This window comes from Cyprinus carpio, chromosome A3 (assembly GCF_018340385.1).
Source record: "Cyprinus carpio isolate SPL01 chromosome A3, ASM1834038v1, whole genome shotgun sequence".
In the NCBI taxonomy this organism is placed as follows: domain Eukaryota; kingdom Metazoa; phylum Chordata; class Actinopteri; order Cypriniformes; family Cyprinidae; genus Cyprinus; species Cyprinus carpio.
Genome location: NC_056574.1, coordinates 1,069,468 through 1,084,527, shown reverse-complemented (window position 1 = coordinate 1,084,527; position 15,060 = coordinate 1,069,468). Strand labels below are relative to the sequence as shown.

General features: G+C 33.9%; 1 protein-coding gene across 1 annotated transcript in view; it reads right to left on the bottom strand.

The window, feature by feature from the left end:
* Window positions 1-687: 687 nt before the first annotated feature.
* Window positions 688-15,060, bottom strand: part of hip1rb (huntingtin interacting protein 1 related b) — an 80,112-nt gene continuing 65,739 nt past the window's right edge. Inside the window, exons 28-32 of the mRNA XM_042734007.1 lie at window positions 14,867-14,971; window positions 12,276-12,399; window positions 12,082-12,143; window positions 2,655-2,888; window positions 688-1,713 (exon numbers count right to left, since the gene is read on the bottom strand). Of these exons, the coding sequence (XP_042589941.1) occupies window positions 1,705-1,713; window positions 2,655-2,888; window positions 12,082-12,143; window positions 12,276-12,399; window positions 14,867-14,971 (534 nt within the window). The 3' untranslated portion in view covers window positions 688-1,704. The remainder of the gene's footprint in view (window positions 1,714-2,654; window positions 2,889-12,081; window positions 12,144-12,275; window positions 12,400-14,866; window positions 14,972-15,060) is intronic.

The following is a 15,060-nucleotide window of genomic DNA, read 5'->3' as shown; positions in this document are numbered from 1 at the left end:
AAAAACTATCCTTAAAGGGCAAACATGAAGAACTAGAACATAAGTTAAGATATATTGCTATCTCAGAATGCAATTTCATTATATTTATCTTTTATTTAACTGGTTGCAGATTGCAGGCTTATTAATTTATTCATTTTATTTCTACCTTCAGTCTGGCTGGACACACTTCCTTTGTTCTTATTTTATTTGCAGACTATTCACTTGTCTTTAACAATTCCATGATAACTTTTTGGTATGGGGAATTGTAAAATTTCACTAATATTTAAAATATTCCCCTATCAGTATTTAAGCTTTTGATTGCCCATGTACACAGATCTTAGATGCTTTCATAGCAGGCAAATTAAATTTTCCTTCTCCTAACCCCATTACACATTTTCTATCACATACCCTTCATAAAAACCTTTCTGCATTTTTACATGTTTCTTGTTTAGAAATCATTTAGTATGTGTAATTGTTTATTATTATTATTATTATTATGGGGACCATTGGCTGATTTGCAGTATGATTTCACGTCATTGTGGGGACATTCACAAAAATATTTTTACTGCACAAAGCAAGCTAGTTGCAGCACTGGCACTGCCTCCCCTGTCTCTTCAGACAAAACATCACTGATGAATCATAAAATATAAATAATAGTACATAAATGATCAAAAATGTAATTTAATTTAACTTAGTCCATTTCAAAGATTTTTCTTTAAAATATTTATTGATTATTTTATATTTATCACAAGGGAGAGTCAAACATGACTAAAATATGTTATTAATATATAGATGTTGATGCATAAAGACACTGACACATTTTAAGACAGACAGACAGACAGACTAAAAAAGCAAAAGACAAAAGACCCTAATTTAAAGAAAAAAAATCCCAATTAAATAGATTCTGCTTATAAAGTACTTGGTAGATATGCACAACACTGCAGAATTATTTTCCACCATGGTAATACCCTTTTGTTTATCATAAAATGGAGTACATTTTAAATATATTTGAAATATATTTTATAAGAATCACACATAAAATAATGTTTGTGAACGCACAGGAAAAATCCATTACAATAATGTTCACCTAGTTCACCTAATTATTAACTATGGTACTATTGTAAAAGTGTCTGAGGTGTTTCAAGGTAATAACATAGTATTGTGCAAGGAACCGCACAAATGAGATTTTACTGATCAATAATCTGCCCCTGTAATCATAATTTGCATAAAAATAAATCAAACTGGTTTTACTGCCTAGTGTTCATTTCAGCTGGAAACTGCAGTAAATTCTATATATAGATGAGTTTTTGGAGTTTTGTGAGCTTAAGTTCGAATTTTCATTGTTTTGGGTGAACTATTTCTTTAAGCCAAACGTTATTCATTATTTGCTGTATTACATATTATGTGTAATGTAAATAAAGCAAAATATCACTTTCACTTTCATATCTGTAATTTAAAAATGAAATTATTTGAAATTGTACTAAAATTATGGACACCCAGTACTATAGCTCTACATCTAAGATAGAATTTAAAAATAATTTGTAGCCTCTAAGGCACTCTCAAATAGAAAAAGGCAAAGGTCTTACATGGAAGATATGGAAAAACATTTGAGTGACTAGACAAAGAAAGTGGGGAAAGAAAGTTGATAGGAAAATTTAACAAGGGTTTTGGATGCATGATGATTTGAGATTCAACGAGTCTTCAAAAATCTTCATCCAGATGTGCTCACCTCAACTGTAAGAAAAGGACAGCTGTAGTAAATGATACATTATAAAAATGAATCACAGCAATTTGTCTCTTGCGTCACACTATTTCAACGCTACCTCTGTGTAAACCTCTCAGGCTGATATAAGATTTTTAGTTAATACAGTTTTTTTAACTAATTATAAGGCTTTGGGTATCAGGAAATTTTTCTGAAAAGTTTGAACCCTTACAATCTACATACAACACTGGGCTGTTTCTAATAAATTTTGGAATAACAAATGTGACTGTGTGGTATGTGTTATTACCTTTGTCTGCCCTGGCTATTAGTAGTGCTGGGCAGTATCATCTCTACAGAAACTATTAGTTGGTACATATTGCAGTGACAATTTAATATTTTTGAAGCAATAAAACTCTTAAAATGGCAAAACTATTTAGTGATATCAAATAAGAATACCAGCCGGGTAGTGTTTACAACAAGGTTGTCAACATGTTCAAATGTGTGTGTAAACGAGAGTGCGAGCAAAAACAAGAGCGTGCTTTCAACAGATATTACATTTTTGAAATTTCAGAAGAAGAAAAAAAAAGCTTTATCCTATTGGTTTGAGCTCTTTTGCCATGGTGGGCTGTGTGGCTCTTTGAATTTACTGAAATAATTTGGCCGTGACTGGAAGTGTAATGCAAATCAATGACCAATAAATCTGGAACCCCTTCACAGATGTACAAATATACAGAAAATTACAATGCCTATAATGATTTTACAAATGGCTTTGCTTTATTGCAAAATGACTACTTAAAATAAACGAAGCTACTGTTTTAATTTTTTTTTTTTACATTTTATTTCACCTAAAAGTCAAGCTAACCATGCTATTAGTGACATCGCCATGCAACATTTGAAAACTATTATATGATAAATAGATGATAACAGACAGAAAAGTGTGCAACATTTACAAAAAAAAAAAAAAAAAAATTACCGTGCTTTTGGGTGGGATGTTGGGTTTTTGTGCAAGAGCTGGTTTCTTCATTAGAGTGGGTTTAGAGGGTTTAGGAGAGGACGGGGCAGCAGTCACATGTGGAGAGGCTCTCAGGCCATTGTCCTGAGCCAGCTCCTCTAGAGGGACACCTGCTATCTCATAGTGTTTCTTCCTGAGTTCACCCAAATGCAGACGCTCATTTTCCAACATGGATTCAAGCTCTAGAACCTTCACCTGGGAGAGGAAATAAAGGTTAACCAAGGTTAAATTATATGCACTGTATCAAGTTTACTCACAAAAGTACTACTTTGTTTCAGGAACTTCCCCAACACTATCATTCATAAATGTGCCAAACTACTGCATTAAGTTTCATAGAGATTTTTAAGTTAAATTCAAGCACTTGTCCAGCACTTTCAAGTAATGACAGCTGGTGATTCTCAAAAGCAGAGAAAATATTCATTATTATTTAATGAAAAACATAAGCCTTTTTTCCACCATCATGCCAAACAGTTTCCAAAAAAGGGGAATCAAAGCCATGACCTTGGCATTTTTTTCCTTCTCTCTCTGAGTGACAGGCATAAGGGGTTGATCACACAATTCCTTTTTGCTTTTAAAAATGATGTTTGTTAAAAATGTCTATGTAAAGATGTATATCTAGACACATTAACTTTCTCATTTACAACTCTATGTGTTTGCTGCATAAAAACTTATGTTGATATTTGCATTGATCTGACCATAAACAGCAAGAAAGGCTTGTTGGAAATGCAAATTAATTCTCTGCCAGAGGTGGCACTTTAGGAGCACTGAAATATTGTGGTTTCCCTGGTAACAGCTGTAAACAAAGCAGCTCCATGCTCATAAACGTTGCTTTATCAGGAATTTCAATTCAAGGTAAAATTAAATTAAAATGCCAACGACACATTTCTGAGGACAGTCAGTTCCCTTCAAATACATTCAAATAAAGATATCCATGCTGCGTTTTGACTTGAACATGCAGGGCTCATATTTATTCAATGACATCATCGTCTTCTGTAGTTTAATCCAGCCATATCTGTCTTTCCGTCCCCAAGGCCCGTTCACACCAAGAACGATAACTATAAAGATAACTATAAAGATAACGATATTAGTGTCCACACCAGCGAACGATATCTTCTGTTTATTCTAAGCGCAAGCTTGTCTGGCGCTTTAAATACTCAAGCTCATTACAGCAGGATGGATTCTGATTGGCCGTCAATTTTTTTATTGTTCATCAGCTGGAAAAAAATTTTTTTTGAAAGTGATTCCAACGATTTCGTTTTTCTTTGTCTTTATTGTTCTAGTTGTGGTGCGTTTTTTTTTTTTTTTTTTTTTGTCTTTATTGTTATAGTTGTGGTGTGGATACTGAAAACGATTTTTAGAACTATATCTTTATCTTTATAGTTATCGTCCTTGGTGTGAACGGGCCTTAAGACCTCTTGAAATTAAGATATTTCTTATACAATTTAACACTTTTTTTTTTTTTATGGCCTTTAGTTTGATACAATTCACTTTAGGAGTTTAAGGACCCGTGGAGATCTGCATTCAAGATAGCCGTCGGGCAGAGTGGTGATACATTCTGGTAGCCCGACTGGAAAACACAATAGCCCCGGGACGTCAGGCTAGGGAATTTGCGAGCCCTTTATTAAAAGGGCTATTAAAGTCGCTCATTTAAGCCATTAGTAATCACACGTTTATATTTAATTAAACTATTAAATTAACTTAAACTAAACTATAGTCTACTAAATGAGCGTTTCATAGGCTATTCCGCGCTCAAAGGGATCCCATAAATAGCTAGAGCATATTTTATATAGGCTACTTATTACTAAACTGTTTTCAGTCAGTGTCGGCTGTAAGTTGAAAATGCTGATGAATGACTTTATTCTCTAAATTTAATTATTTTTATTCTTAATATTTTATTTATACATTTTTCTGGATATTTAATGAGTTTAATCTTGCATTATAGGCTAATGACTTTATTCTGGATTTTTTTTGGCCCTATAATCCTCTTGCTAACTCTCTCATTTGGAACAAATCCAAATGTTTCCATATTTACAATGTTGGCTATTTGAATTTGAATGCTACAGACTATTATTTATTAGGCCTATGTAAACCAGGCTTTGTGGTTTACCCGCTTTCCAAAAAAAAAAAAATTATAAAAAAAAATAAATCATGGTCTTCAACACATGAAAAATCATCCTCTTCACATGAGCAAATATGTGCTTGGCCCGAGCTCAGCCTGAATGGCATGGGTTGTACTACGGGCTGTTTTAATTAACCAGTGTATCTAGATTCTATTGTGTTATCTATATGTTTGGTTGACTGTATTTTATTATGATAATAAACATGAAAGGTATGAAAGGTGCATTTCTCTCATACTGCAGTGCAGAGATGGCTAATCAGCATCGTCTACTTCATCTTTGCATAATAATAATAATAATAATAATAATAATAATAATAATAATAATAATAATAATAATAATAATAATAAATATAGCTGCAAGCAGGAATTACAGGGCCAAGTACTACAGAACCAAGCCTCAGACCAACTGCAGGAATGAGTAATTAAAACCATTTTACGATTATTTTTGTCAAAATGGCTGAAAAATCATAAATACAACCACCAGTAATATGATTTCTTGACCAATAGGTGGCGCTGTTACCACATTATGAGGTGACAATGGCACATACAAAGTTTGGTGTCAATATGACAAATATTTGCAGAAATACAGCCTCAGATGCAGTTTGGCACTATGCCTAAAATTTGTAGCGGCACTGTGTTTCATTTATCGACACAAAATCCATAACTTTTTGTCAACACAGTCTGAAGATCATCTGACTCGATTTTGGTGAAAATCTAACAAACAGTTGATGAGAAGTTCAAAAAAGTAGGTTTTTCACATAAATCAAAATGGCGGACAGGAAGTTCGGCTGACTATGGCAAAACTGGTATGTATGTAGTCGGCATGACCCAATGAATATTTTCATACCAGTTTCATTAGCATTTTTGGAAATTTTATAATTAATGGTTAATGGTTTATTACTCTTGACCAATAGGTGGCGCTGTTACCAAATGAATGTGGCATGGTCAGGGTGAGGTGATAATGGCACATACAAAGTTTGGTATCAATGTCAAATATTTGCAGAGATACAGCCTCCGATGCAGTTTGGCACTGTGCCTTAAATTTGTAGCAGCGCTGTACGAAAATGGTTTTGCTTATCAACACGAAATCCATAACATTTTGTCACCACAGTCGGAAAATCATTTTGGTGAAAATTGTACCAACAGTCGAGGAGGAGTTAAAAAAAAATAAAGTTTTCAACATGCATCAAAATGGTGGAAAGGAAGTTCGAAATGTCTGAGCGAAAATTGGTATTTATGTTGTCGGCATGACCTAAGGAATATTTTGACACCAGTTTCACGATAGGCTAACACAATCAAAATTTATTAGCATTTTTGGAAATGTAATAATTAACAGTTAATGAATGGTTTATTACTCTTGACCAATAGGTGACGCTGTTACCAAATTGATGTGGCGTGATCAGTTTGAGGTGACAATGGCACATATATAGTTTGATGTAAATATGTCAAAGTGTTGCAGACATGCAGCCCTCAGATGCAGTCTGGCATCTTTCCAGCAAATTCGTTGACGTGCTAAACCAGAACCGTTTCTTATATCGACACAAAATCCATAACTTTTTGCCAGCATGGTCTGAAGATGATCAGAGTCAAATTCATTGAAAATCGGACTGACAGTCTAGGAGAAGTTCGAAAAAGTACGTTTTCAACATAAATCAAAATGGTGGACAGGAAGTTCAGTCAATAATGGCAAAAATTACAATAGGCTAATGTAAGCAAAAGTTATTAGCATTTTTATAAATTTCATTATATCTTTAGACCACAATGTGGCGCTGAACCCAAACTTTTTGAGTACCATCAGGGCATGGTGTCAAAGATGCTTACCGAGTTTCGTAATGATACGTCAATGCATTCGTAAATTATAGCATTTTATAAAAATAACCAAAACCAAAGATACCAAAAATGAATTACATGGGAAAATTGCATCGAATCTAAAGAAACCAGTTTTGTCATTTTTGGCCCAACCATTCAGAAATTATAAGCAAAAATATGCATTTTTCTTATCTCCTGACCACTAGGTGGCACAGTGCCGAAATGCTGCAGGTAGTCTCAGGTCATGCTTGTTATAACACACACCAAGTTTGTCTCAATATGCCTAACCATTGCAGAGATATAGCCTCACATGCATTTTTTCGTGCTTTTCATAGAATTCTTTCGCATGTTATTCAAGAACGGTTGGACGAATCAACTTCCATAACTTCCATATATCCAATTCCATAACTTTTTGCCAGCATGGTCTGAAGATAATCTGGTTTAATTTTCGTGACAATCGGTGCAACGGCCTAGGATGAGTTCGAAAAAGAAAAACAATTAAAAATAGCGAAAAAACTAAACCTTGTGATTTTTTAATTTTCTGGCTAACGGTTCAAAAGTTATAAGCATAAACATGAGTGCAACTTTGGACAAGTGGTGGTGCTACAGAGTTTGAGACTCCAAATTTGCTATGGTGACTTTTCTCACTGTCCCCTATCAGTGTTGCCAAATTTCACAACTTTCCTGCAAGCGGTTCTATGGGGTGCCATAGACTTGCGGCAGAAGAACAAGAAAATCATGCAAACGGATACAGTAGGTGCCTAAGCACCTTTGGTGCTTGCCCCTAATAATAATAATAATAGCGTACAAGGAAGGAATAACTGACAACGTGCTGTTAAATTACAGAAAGAAAAAACAAAAAGAAGAAAGAAGGAAAAAAAACAAGGTACCATCACAAAGTTCTTGTTTGGCAAAATTAATATAAGCTATTATGTGTCTTAAGACAAGTTAAGTTAGAACAAGTTCAATAAAACATCTTTATTGTATTTCTACGGGCAGGGGAGAATAGCCATACCAAAAAGAAACAAAGAAAACACAATGTAACATTCATGAAACCATACTTAATGGAATGCACACATGTGACTGGGGCTAGTGCCATCTAGTGGTCACTGATTTTCTGTGGCTCAGCTGCACGTGGATCGCGAGCTGTGTGTGTGTGGATTGGGCAAGGCTAAAAGGGCAGAACAAAAGTATCAAACTTCATATGAATCAAATAGAATCGACTCAGAAGAGAGTTGTGTGTGGGGGACGTGAAAGATCCAAATGAACCGAACAAGTTATACTCGAACTAGACGTCAAGTAATGCACTCGTGTCACCTGATCCACTTAAGCACGAATTCCTTTTTACATGAGCAATTTTTGATATATTAATGCAGAACAGAACATTTGTATTCACAAACATGTCTACATTTGTAAAAATCGCTGCACAATCATTTAATCCTGAATTCCACAGACTCAAAAAGTATTTGTTTGTGGTTAGTAAGATACATGTATAAAATGTATGCAGTACATGGATAATTGTGCTTGCATATTAATCATTTTGAGTCTAATATCATCCCATATAATTACTACAACAATATCAAAAGCTGGATGACTAGTAAATTTCTCATGCTAAACTTACGGCTGCACGATATATTGAAATTATTGAAATATCGCAAATGTAAATATCGCGATATGCATATCGCAATGCATGCGATATCTGAATCATCTTAATAGACTACTTCAATGAAAACATTTCAAAAGGTAAAAGTTTTAGGTCGATGCATATAGCAGAGAATTGCTTGACGTTAAAAAGAGTTAATTGTAATAAGTGCAGAAAACAACTCTTTTCCATCTCGTCTTGCTGTCTGACACACATCTGAAGCGTGCGCACATGCGCACATACACAGACGCATTTCAGACAGCGTGCAAACACAGAGTTGATTCATCTTTCACATCTCCTTGTGTTTGAACAGACCCACAGACACAGAACAATGTCAAAATACCAGTCTCGACAATCATTCTCGTAAACGCAGTCTGTTATATTTTAAATAAATGCAAACAGCTGAGAAAGAAATCGGATGTGTATCATTATACTGGATCCATGCAGTCGGTCTTAAAGGGACAGCAGCCTTTAAATACGTGCTGCAGAATGTCACTAATGTTAATCAAACAACAAAACACAGCTATTAATCTAAATTTAATTCATAAAGTGAACACTTTACAGTGTTATTTTACACAATTACATTTCTGTACCTGAATACTACTGTTTATTTTATCTATGCTTGTAAATTGTGTATTTGACTGTTCACTTGCCTTTCATCATGTTTGAACTTTCTTAGGCTATAGTTTTTGATGTGGTATATGAAGAAGTACCTAAAGTGTACTTTAAGTAATAGGCATAAACGGAAAGCAAAGTTACATTATTTTTTTGTTTGTTTGTATGTTCACATTGATGTTAAAATTACATTTTCAGATGTGACACTACTTTTTATGTAATGTTTAAACACTGCTGGTCACTTTCAGAAGTTGTAGTGATTCTTTTCCAAGAAAGAATGTGAAACATATATTGGTTTTATAATTTTCGTAATTAAAATTTTTTAAATGTAATTTAAATAGATTATACATACTTTAAGCAATATTGTATCACATATCGAATATCACATTATTTAACAAGGTATCACATTTTTCTTCAATATTGCACAGCCCTAGCTAAACTTAAGAAGAAGAAGATAAAAATCTCTTAATGACTGGACCAGAAATCCTTAAATATAAGACCTCAGAATATGATTGTCTCTTGATGGATGTGCTGTCATGTCTTCTGGTTAGGACCCTGCATGTACTGTTTGAAAGTCATATTTCTAGTTTTTCAGTCCCTCTAAAATTTTGCGATTCTGTGATTGCAGAATTTAATGCAAAATCAAACTAACTCTGCATAATTTGAAGCAGCTCTCAATTTTTCTGAATTGCCCCAGATTTCGGGCCTAGATGCATTGTGTGTCATCACAACATGTATTCAGCCAAAGCCCACTTCAAACTGATTGCTAAACTTGTGTTTGCGCCGTTGTAAAGCACTGTAAAGCGTGCATTCTCTCCAACACACAAACAGAAGCACACATGATCTGAGTGACATCTTTTCTATCAACCAGTTCAATTTGTCAACACTGACTTTAAAAGAAAGTGTAAATTCACTCTCTGACAGTAGGTGGCACTCATGGAACTGCAGAAATACAGTGGTTTCCTGGGTTACCCTGTAAACACAACAGGCTGCTAGTTCTCTCTGTCGGCGACGAGGGATTCACATGTGATAAATGGAGGGAAATAGGTTGACAGAGAAGGCTTCAGAAGTAGAGACACGCATCCAAACTTTAATTGAGGACAGTAACAATTTGAGGGCTGTAGATACGGCTTTGGATGCGACTAGCTCAGGGAGTCCTGTACATTGTTCGGTTCCGGTTACTGAGCCTCTGCTGCAGGGCAACTGGGTGACTGCGAGGCAAAACACCGCTCTTCCATTCTGATCAAAACATTAAACAGGTTCTAATAACCTAGAACACTGTCTAAGACTTGATGGCTACTCTGTCATCAGTTAGGAACCTAGGTGTGCTATTTGATAACAATCTTTCCTTAGAAAGCCACGCTTCTAGCATTTATAAAACTGCATTTTTCCATCTCAAAAATATATCTAAATTACGACCTATGCTCTCAATGTCAAATGCAGAAATGTTAATCCATACGTTTATGACCTCAAGGTTAGATAATTTAATGCCTTATTGAGTGGTTGTTCTGCGCACTTAATAAACAAGCTCCAGTTAGTCCAAAATGCAGCAGCTAGAGTTCTTACTAGAACCAGGAAGTTCTAGTTCATATTAGCCCGGTCCTGTCAACACTGCACTGGCTCCCTATAAAACATCTTATAGATTTTAAAATCTTGCTTATTACTTATAAAGCCCTGAATGGTTTAGCACCTCAGTATTTGAACGAACTCTTGTTACATTATAGTCCTCCATGTCCGCTGCATTCTCAAAACTAGCAATTTGATAATACCTAGAATATCAAAATCAACTGCGGGCGGCAGATCCTTTTCCTATTTAGTGCCCAAACTCTGGAATAACCTACCTAACATTGTTCGGGAGGCAGACACACTCTGTCAGTTTAAATCTAGATTAAAGACCCATCTCTTTAACCTGTCTTAAACATAACACACTAACACATCATTTGCCACTATCATCTCTCCTTACTCTGTTTATGTGGTAATTGAAATCTTATGTATTGTAATGTACAGACGTTATACTGTAACATATAAATTTGAGTCCAATGGTTATTGAGGTCAGAAAGGTAATAGAAATGTTAGAACAATGTTGTCTGTGCTATATTTTCACTGCGAACCAACAAAAGAAATGCATCAAATATTGCCTTAAATTTTTAGAAAGCCGCCGCAAAATCAGTCATTTTAGGTCGCAAAAATCAGAAAAAAGTCCCACAAGATCCTGGAGGGACTGGTTTTTGCAAAATGGCATCCTTCCACCTCAATATTTTTAAGTTACAGCACATATTCTCACTGTCAAAAAGCAAAATGTGGTCCACAATGGAGCAGATAGAGTGCTTACTAGAACTAGGTTATCAAGTAAAAATTCTGCTGATTACTTGAAACTGTAAAGTTTTGTTCATTATCTGTAAAGCTTTGAATGGACTAGCTCCTCAGAACTTTGGACAATCACATTCACTGCAGTAATAAAATTCTTGGCCAACTGATAATACCCAGAATACCAAAACCATCTATGGACTATATCCATTTTATTAAGCTATGCATAAATACATAATGCTGTTTTGTTCTTAATTATTCAATTTAGGAAATTATATTTGATATATATTTTTAGAAATATTAGTTTATAATATTTTATAAATATTAGTTTAAGATGGTATGCACTTTTTCCACAGAGAGTTATTTCATTGCATTAAATAAACAGTTTAATGAGGTGCATTATTTTGCTCATTGCACCCTCCTGTGGCCTCAGGAGACAGGCCAAATGTTTCCTTAACACTTAATTAATCTGCATATAAAATATAAGAAAGGTGATATTTGTTTTGATGTAATTTTGTGTTTGTTAAAACTAAAATAAGTTGTTTGTCTTAATGAACAGGGTAAATTAAAAATACAGTGGTTAAATGTAACCTTTTTTGTACTGCTCTTTGTTTAAGATAGGTTATAAAAATGTTTCAATAATCATCGATACCGAATGATTTGAAACATCATAATAGTGATTTTTTTTATATATAAAAAATATCTCCCAGCCCTAGAGCAAACACTCTGTCAGTTTAAATCCTGATTAAAAACCCATCTTTCAAACCAAGCATACAACATAACTCAGTTCCTTAGTTCCCCTATACAAAAAAGTAGGTCAAGTTTTTCATGCAGATACACATAAACTTTACAATTTCATTATGCATGTGACAAAAAAGAGAAACAAATAAACAAACCTGTGACTCCATTTCTTCTTTTTTTAGCTTAATTAGAGACATGCCGGAGAAGTCCATGGTGCCTTAATATGCAAATTAGAAAGGAAAAATTGTTGTTGTTTTTTTTACATAGAATAAATAGCATCACTATACATTTATTATTGAAGAAAAACATGAGGAAGCATGACCTAAAAGCCCTGTCTCATCACACTGACCCTTATCCTCGATTTGGCCCTGCCCGGTCTTGGTGGAAGCCACCACATTAGCAGCCATCTCATTAACATGGCGTGAGGCATGCTGAAGAACGCCAAGCTTCTTACTGCCACGGTCAGCTTTCACCTGTAATTAGAAAGGCAAAGATGTGAGGCAGTGCCTTAAAACATTTAAATAATAATAAAGTTTGTATAAAGTAAATAAAGTAAAATACAGTACTGAGATAAAACAATGCAAATGATACAAAATATGACATGAAATAGTTTGCAGACCTCCAGACTTCAACACAATTGTCACATTTTGTGATGCATTTCCTTGCAGACTGGTTAAGACAATGCAGTATAGATCATTATGGACCATTTACATATTTACATATCCAGGTTTGGAATGTGAACATATACTACAGTAGCAAATAATAATAATAATAACAATAATAATAATGTGTTCCAATTTGGGGGGGGGGAGATAATTATTTCAATACTACAACTATGCACAAGAAGAAAAATTTAACGCTGAATTACTGCAGTCAGAAGGAACTTTTGAGAGATGTGTTTTGTATGTGTGCATGTTTTTCAGACCCTCTGTCTTATTTTATATTATTATTATTATTATTATTATTTTAGGATAATTAGACTATAGGATAAAAGACTATAGTTTTTTAGTTGCGGTGGTTATTTTGGCCTTAGCCCAACCCGGAAACCAACTTGCTTCCTCCTTGTTTTGTGGTGATGGTGGAGTAATCTCACTCACCAACAAATAACTAAAAACACAAATAAATATAAAAAAAATTACACATACATATTTATATATATATATATACATATACATACATACATATATATACATACACATACATACATATATATACATACATATACATACATACATACATATATATATACATACATATATATACATACATATATATATACATATATATAATATAAAATATATATATATATATATATATATATATATATATATATATATATATATATATATATATATATATATAATAATACTTAAAAAAAAAAAAAAAAAAAAAAAAAATTATTTGACCTGACCCTAGACTGGGAATGTAACGGTTTAAAATTTACTCAGTCAAACAATCAATTAATCCATCCATCCATCCCTGGCTGTCTGTCTGTATATCTACAATTATAAAAATTATGACATTGAAAGTATGACAGAGAAAATATGGAATTATGTAGTCGACAAAAATGTGTTAAATAACCCAGAATAGGTTTTAAGTTTTTGAATATTTTTTCTCTTTACTTAACTGAGTTTTTCTTGCTTAATTCTGTACTTAATTTGTACAGTAGTTGTAAGAGCACTAATAGGTCTATTGACTCTGTATCCACTCTTCTTCTGCACAAGAGAACTGATGGTCTAAAGCATATTAAGGCTGCAAAAACTGTCACAAATTCACTCTTGACAAGGCACACGTGTGAAGACCATTCCAGATGACTACCTTGTGAATCTGATGAGAGAATGCCATGAATGTGCCAAGCTGTCATCAAAGCTAAATGTTGCTACTTTGAACAATCTAAAATATAGGTTACACTTTATTTTAAGATCAAATTCTTGCTATTAATTAACTATTAATGACGACTTTTGCCTCAATAAACTCCTAATTACTGTTTACTAAGGTAGTTGCTAAGTTTAGGTATTGGGTAGGATTAGGGATGTAGAATATGTTCATGCAGAAAATGTGCTTTTTAAGTACTAATAAATTGCCAATATGCTAGTAATATGCATGCTAATAAGCAAATAGTTAAAGGGATACTCCACCCCAAAATGAAAATTTTGGGGTGACATCGTCAGAATAGTCATCGTAAGAATAGTCCATCTGCCATCTGTGGTTCAACCGTAATGTTATGAAGTGATGAGAATACTTTGTAAGCGAAAAAAAAAAAAAAAAAAAAAAAAAAAAAAAACGACTTTATTCAACAATTCCTTTATCACAGAGGAATTGCTGAATAAAGTCGTTATATTTGTTTTCTTCGCTTACAAAAAGTATTCTCATCGCTTCATAACGTTACAGTTGAACCACGGATGGCAGATGGACTATTCTGACGATGTCTTTCATACTTTTCTGGACCTTGACAGTGTAACTAACTTGGCAGTCTATGGAACAGTCACAGGCTTCCCGGTTTTCAACCAAAATATCCTAAATTGTGTTCCGAAGACGAACAAACCTTTTACGGGTTTGGAACGACATGGGGGTAAGTGATGACAAAATTTTCATTTTGGGGTGGAGTATCCCTTTAATAGTAAGAAGTGGTCCCTATACTAAAGTGTTAAAACATATTCTGGGTTGTTTAACAAATTTTTTTTTTTTTTTTGTAGTTTGATTGTCTCCAATATTAATGTGCAATGTTGAAGATATTAAAACTAAAGAAAAACCACTTAATGACAAGGTGTGTCCAAACTTTTGACTGGTAGTGTATATATTATGGCTGTCAATAGACACCATAAGTTGATATCTGAATTGAATTAAACACACCCCACAGGAAACTGGTTAAAATATTACTAAACTAATGCAGTCTCTGCTTTGGAAATTGGTATCCATATTTTGATATAAAAGTAAAACCTTAGAGGCTGCAACAAGCTGTGCAGTGCTGGCAGCAATCTCATGAGAGCAGACGATCAACTCCTCATACTTCCCAGTGTGTAACACCACTTTATCAGCAGAATCCTTTTATAAAGGGAAAGCATAGATTCATTAATAACAACAACAACAACAACAACAACAACAACTACAATGCACTTCCTCAAGTTGATATG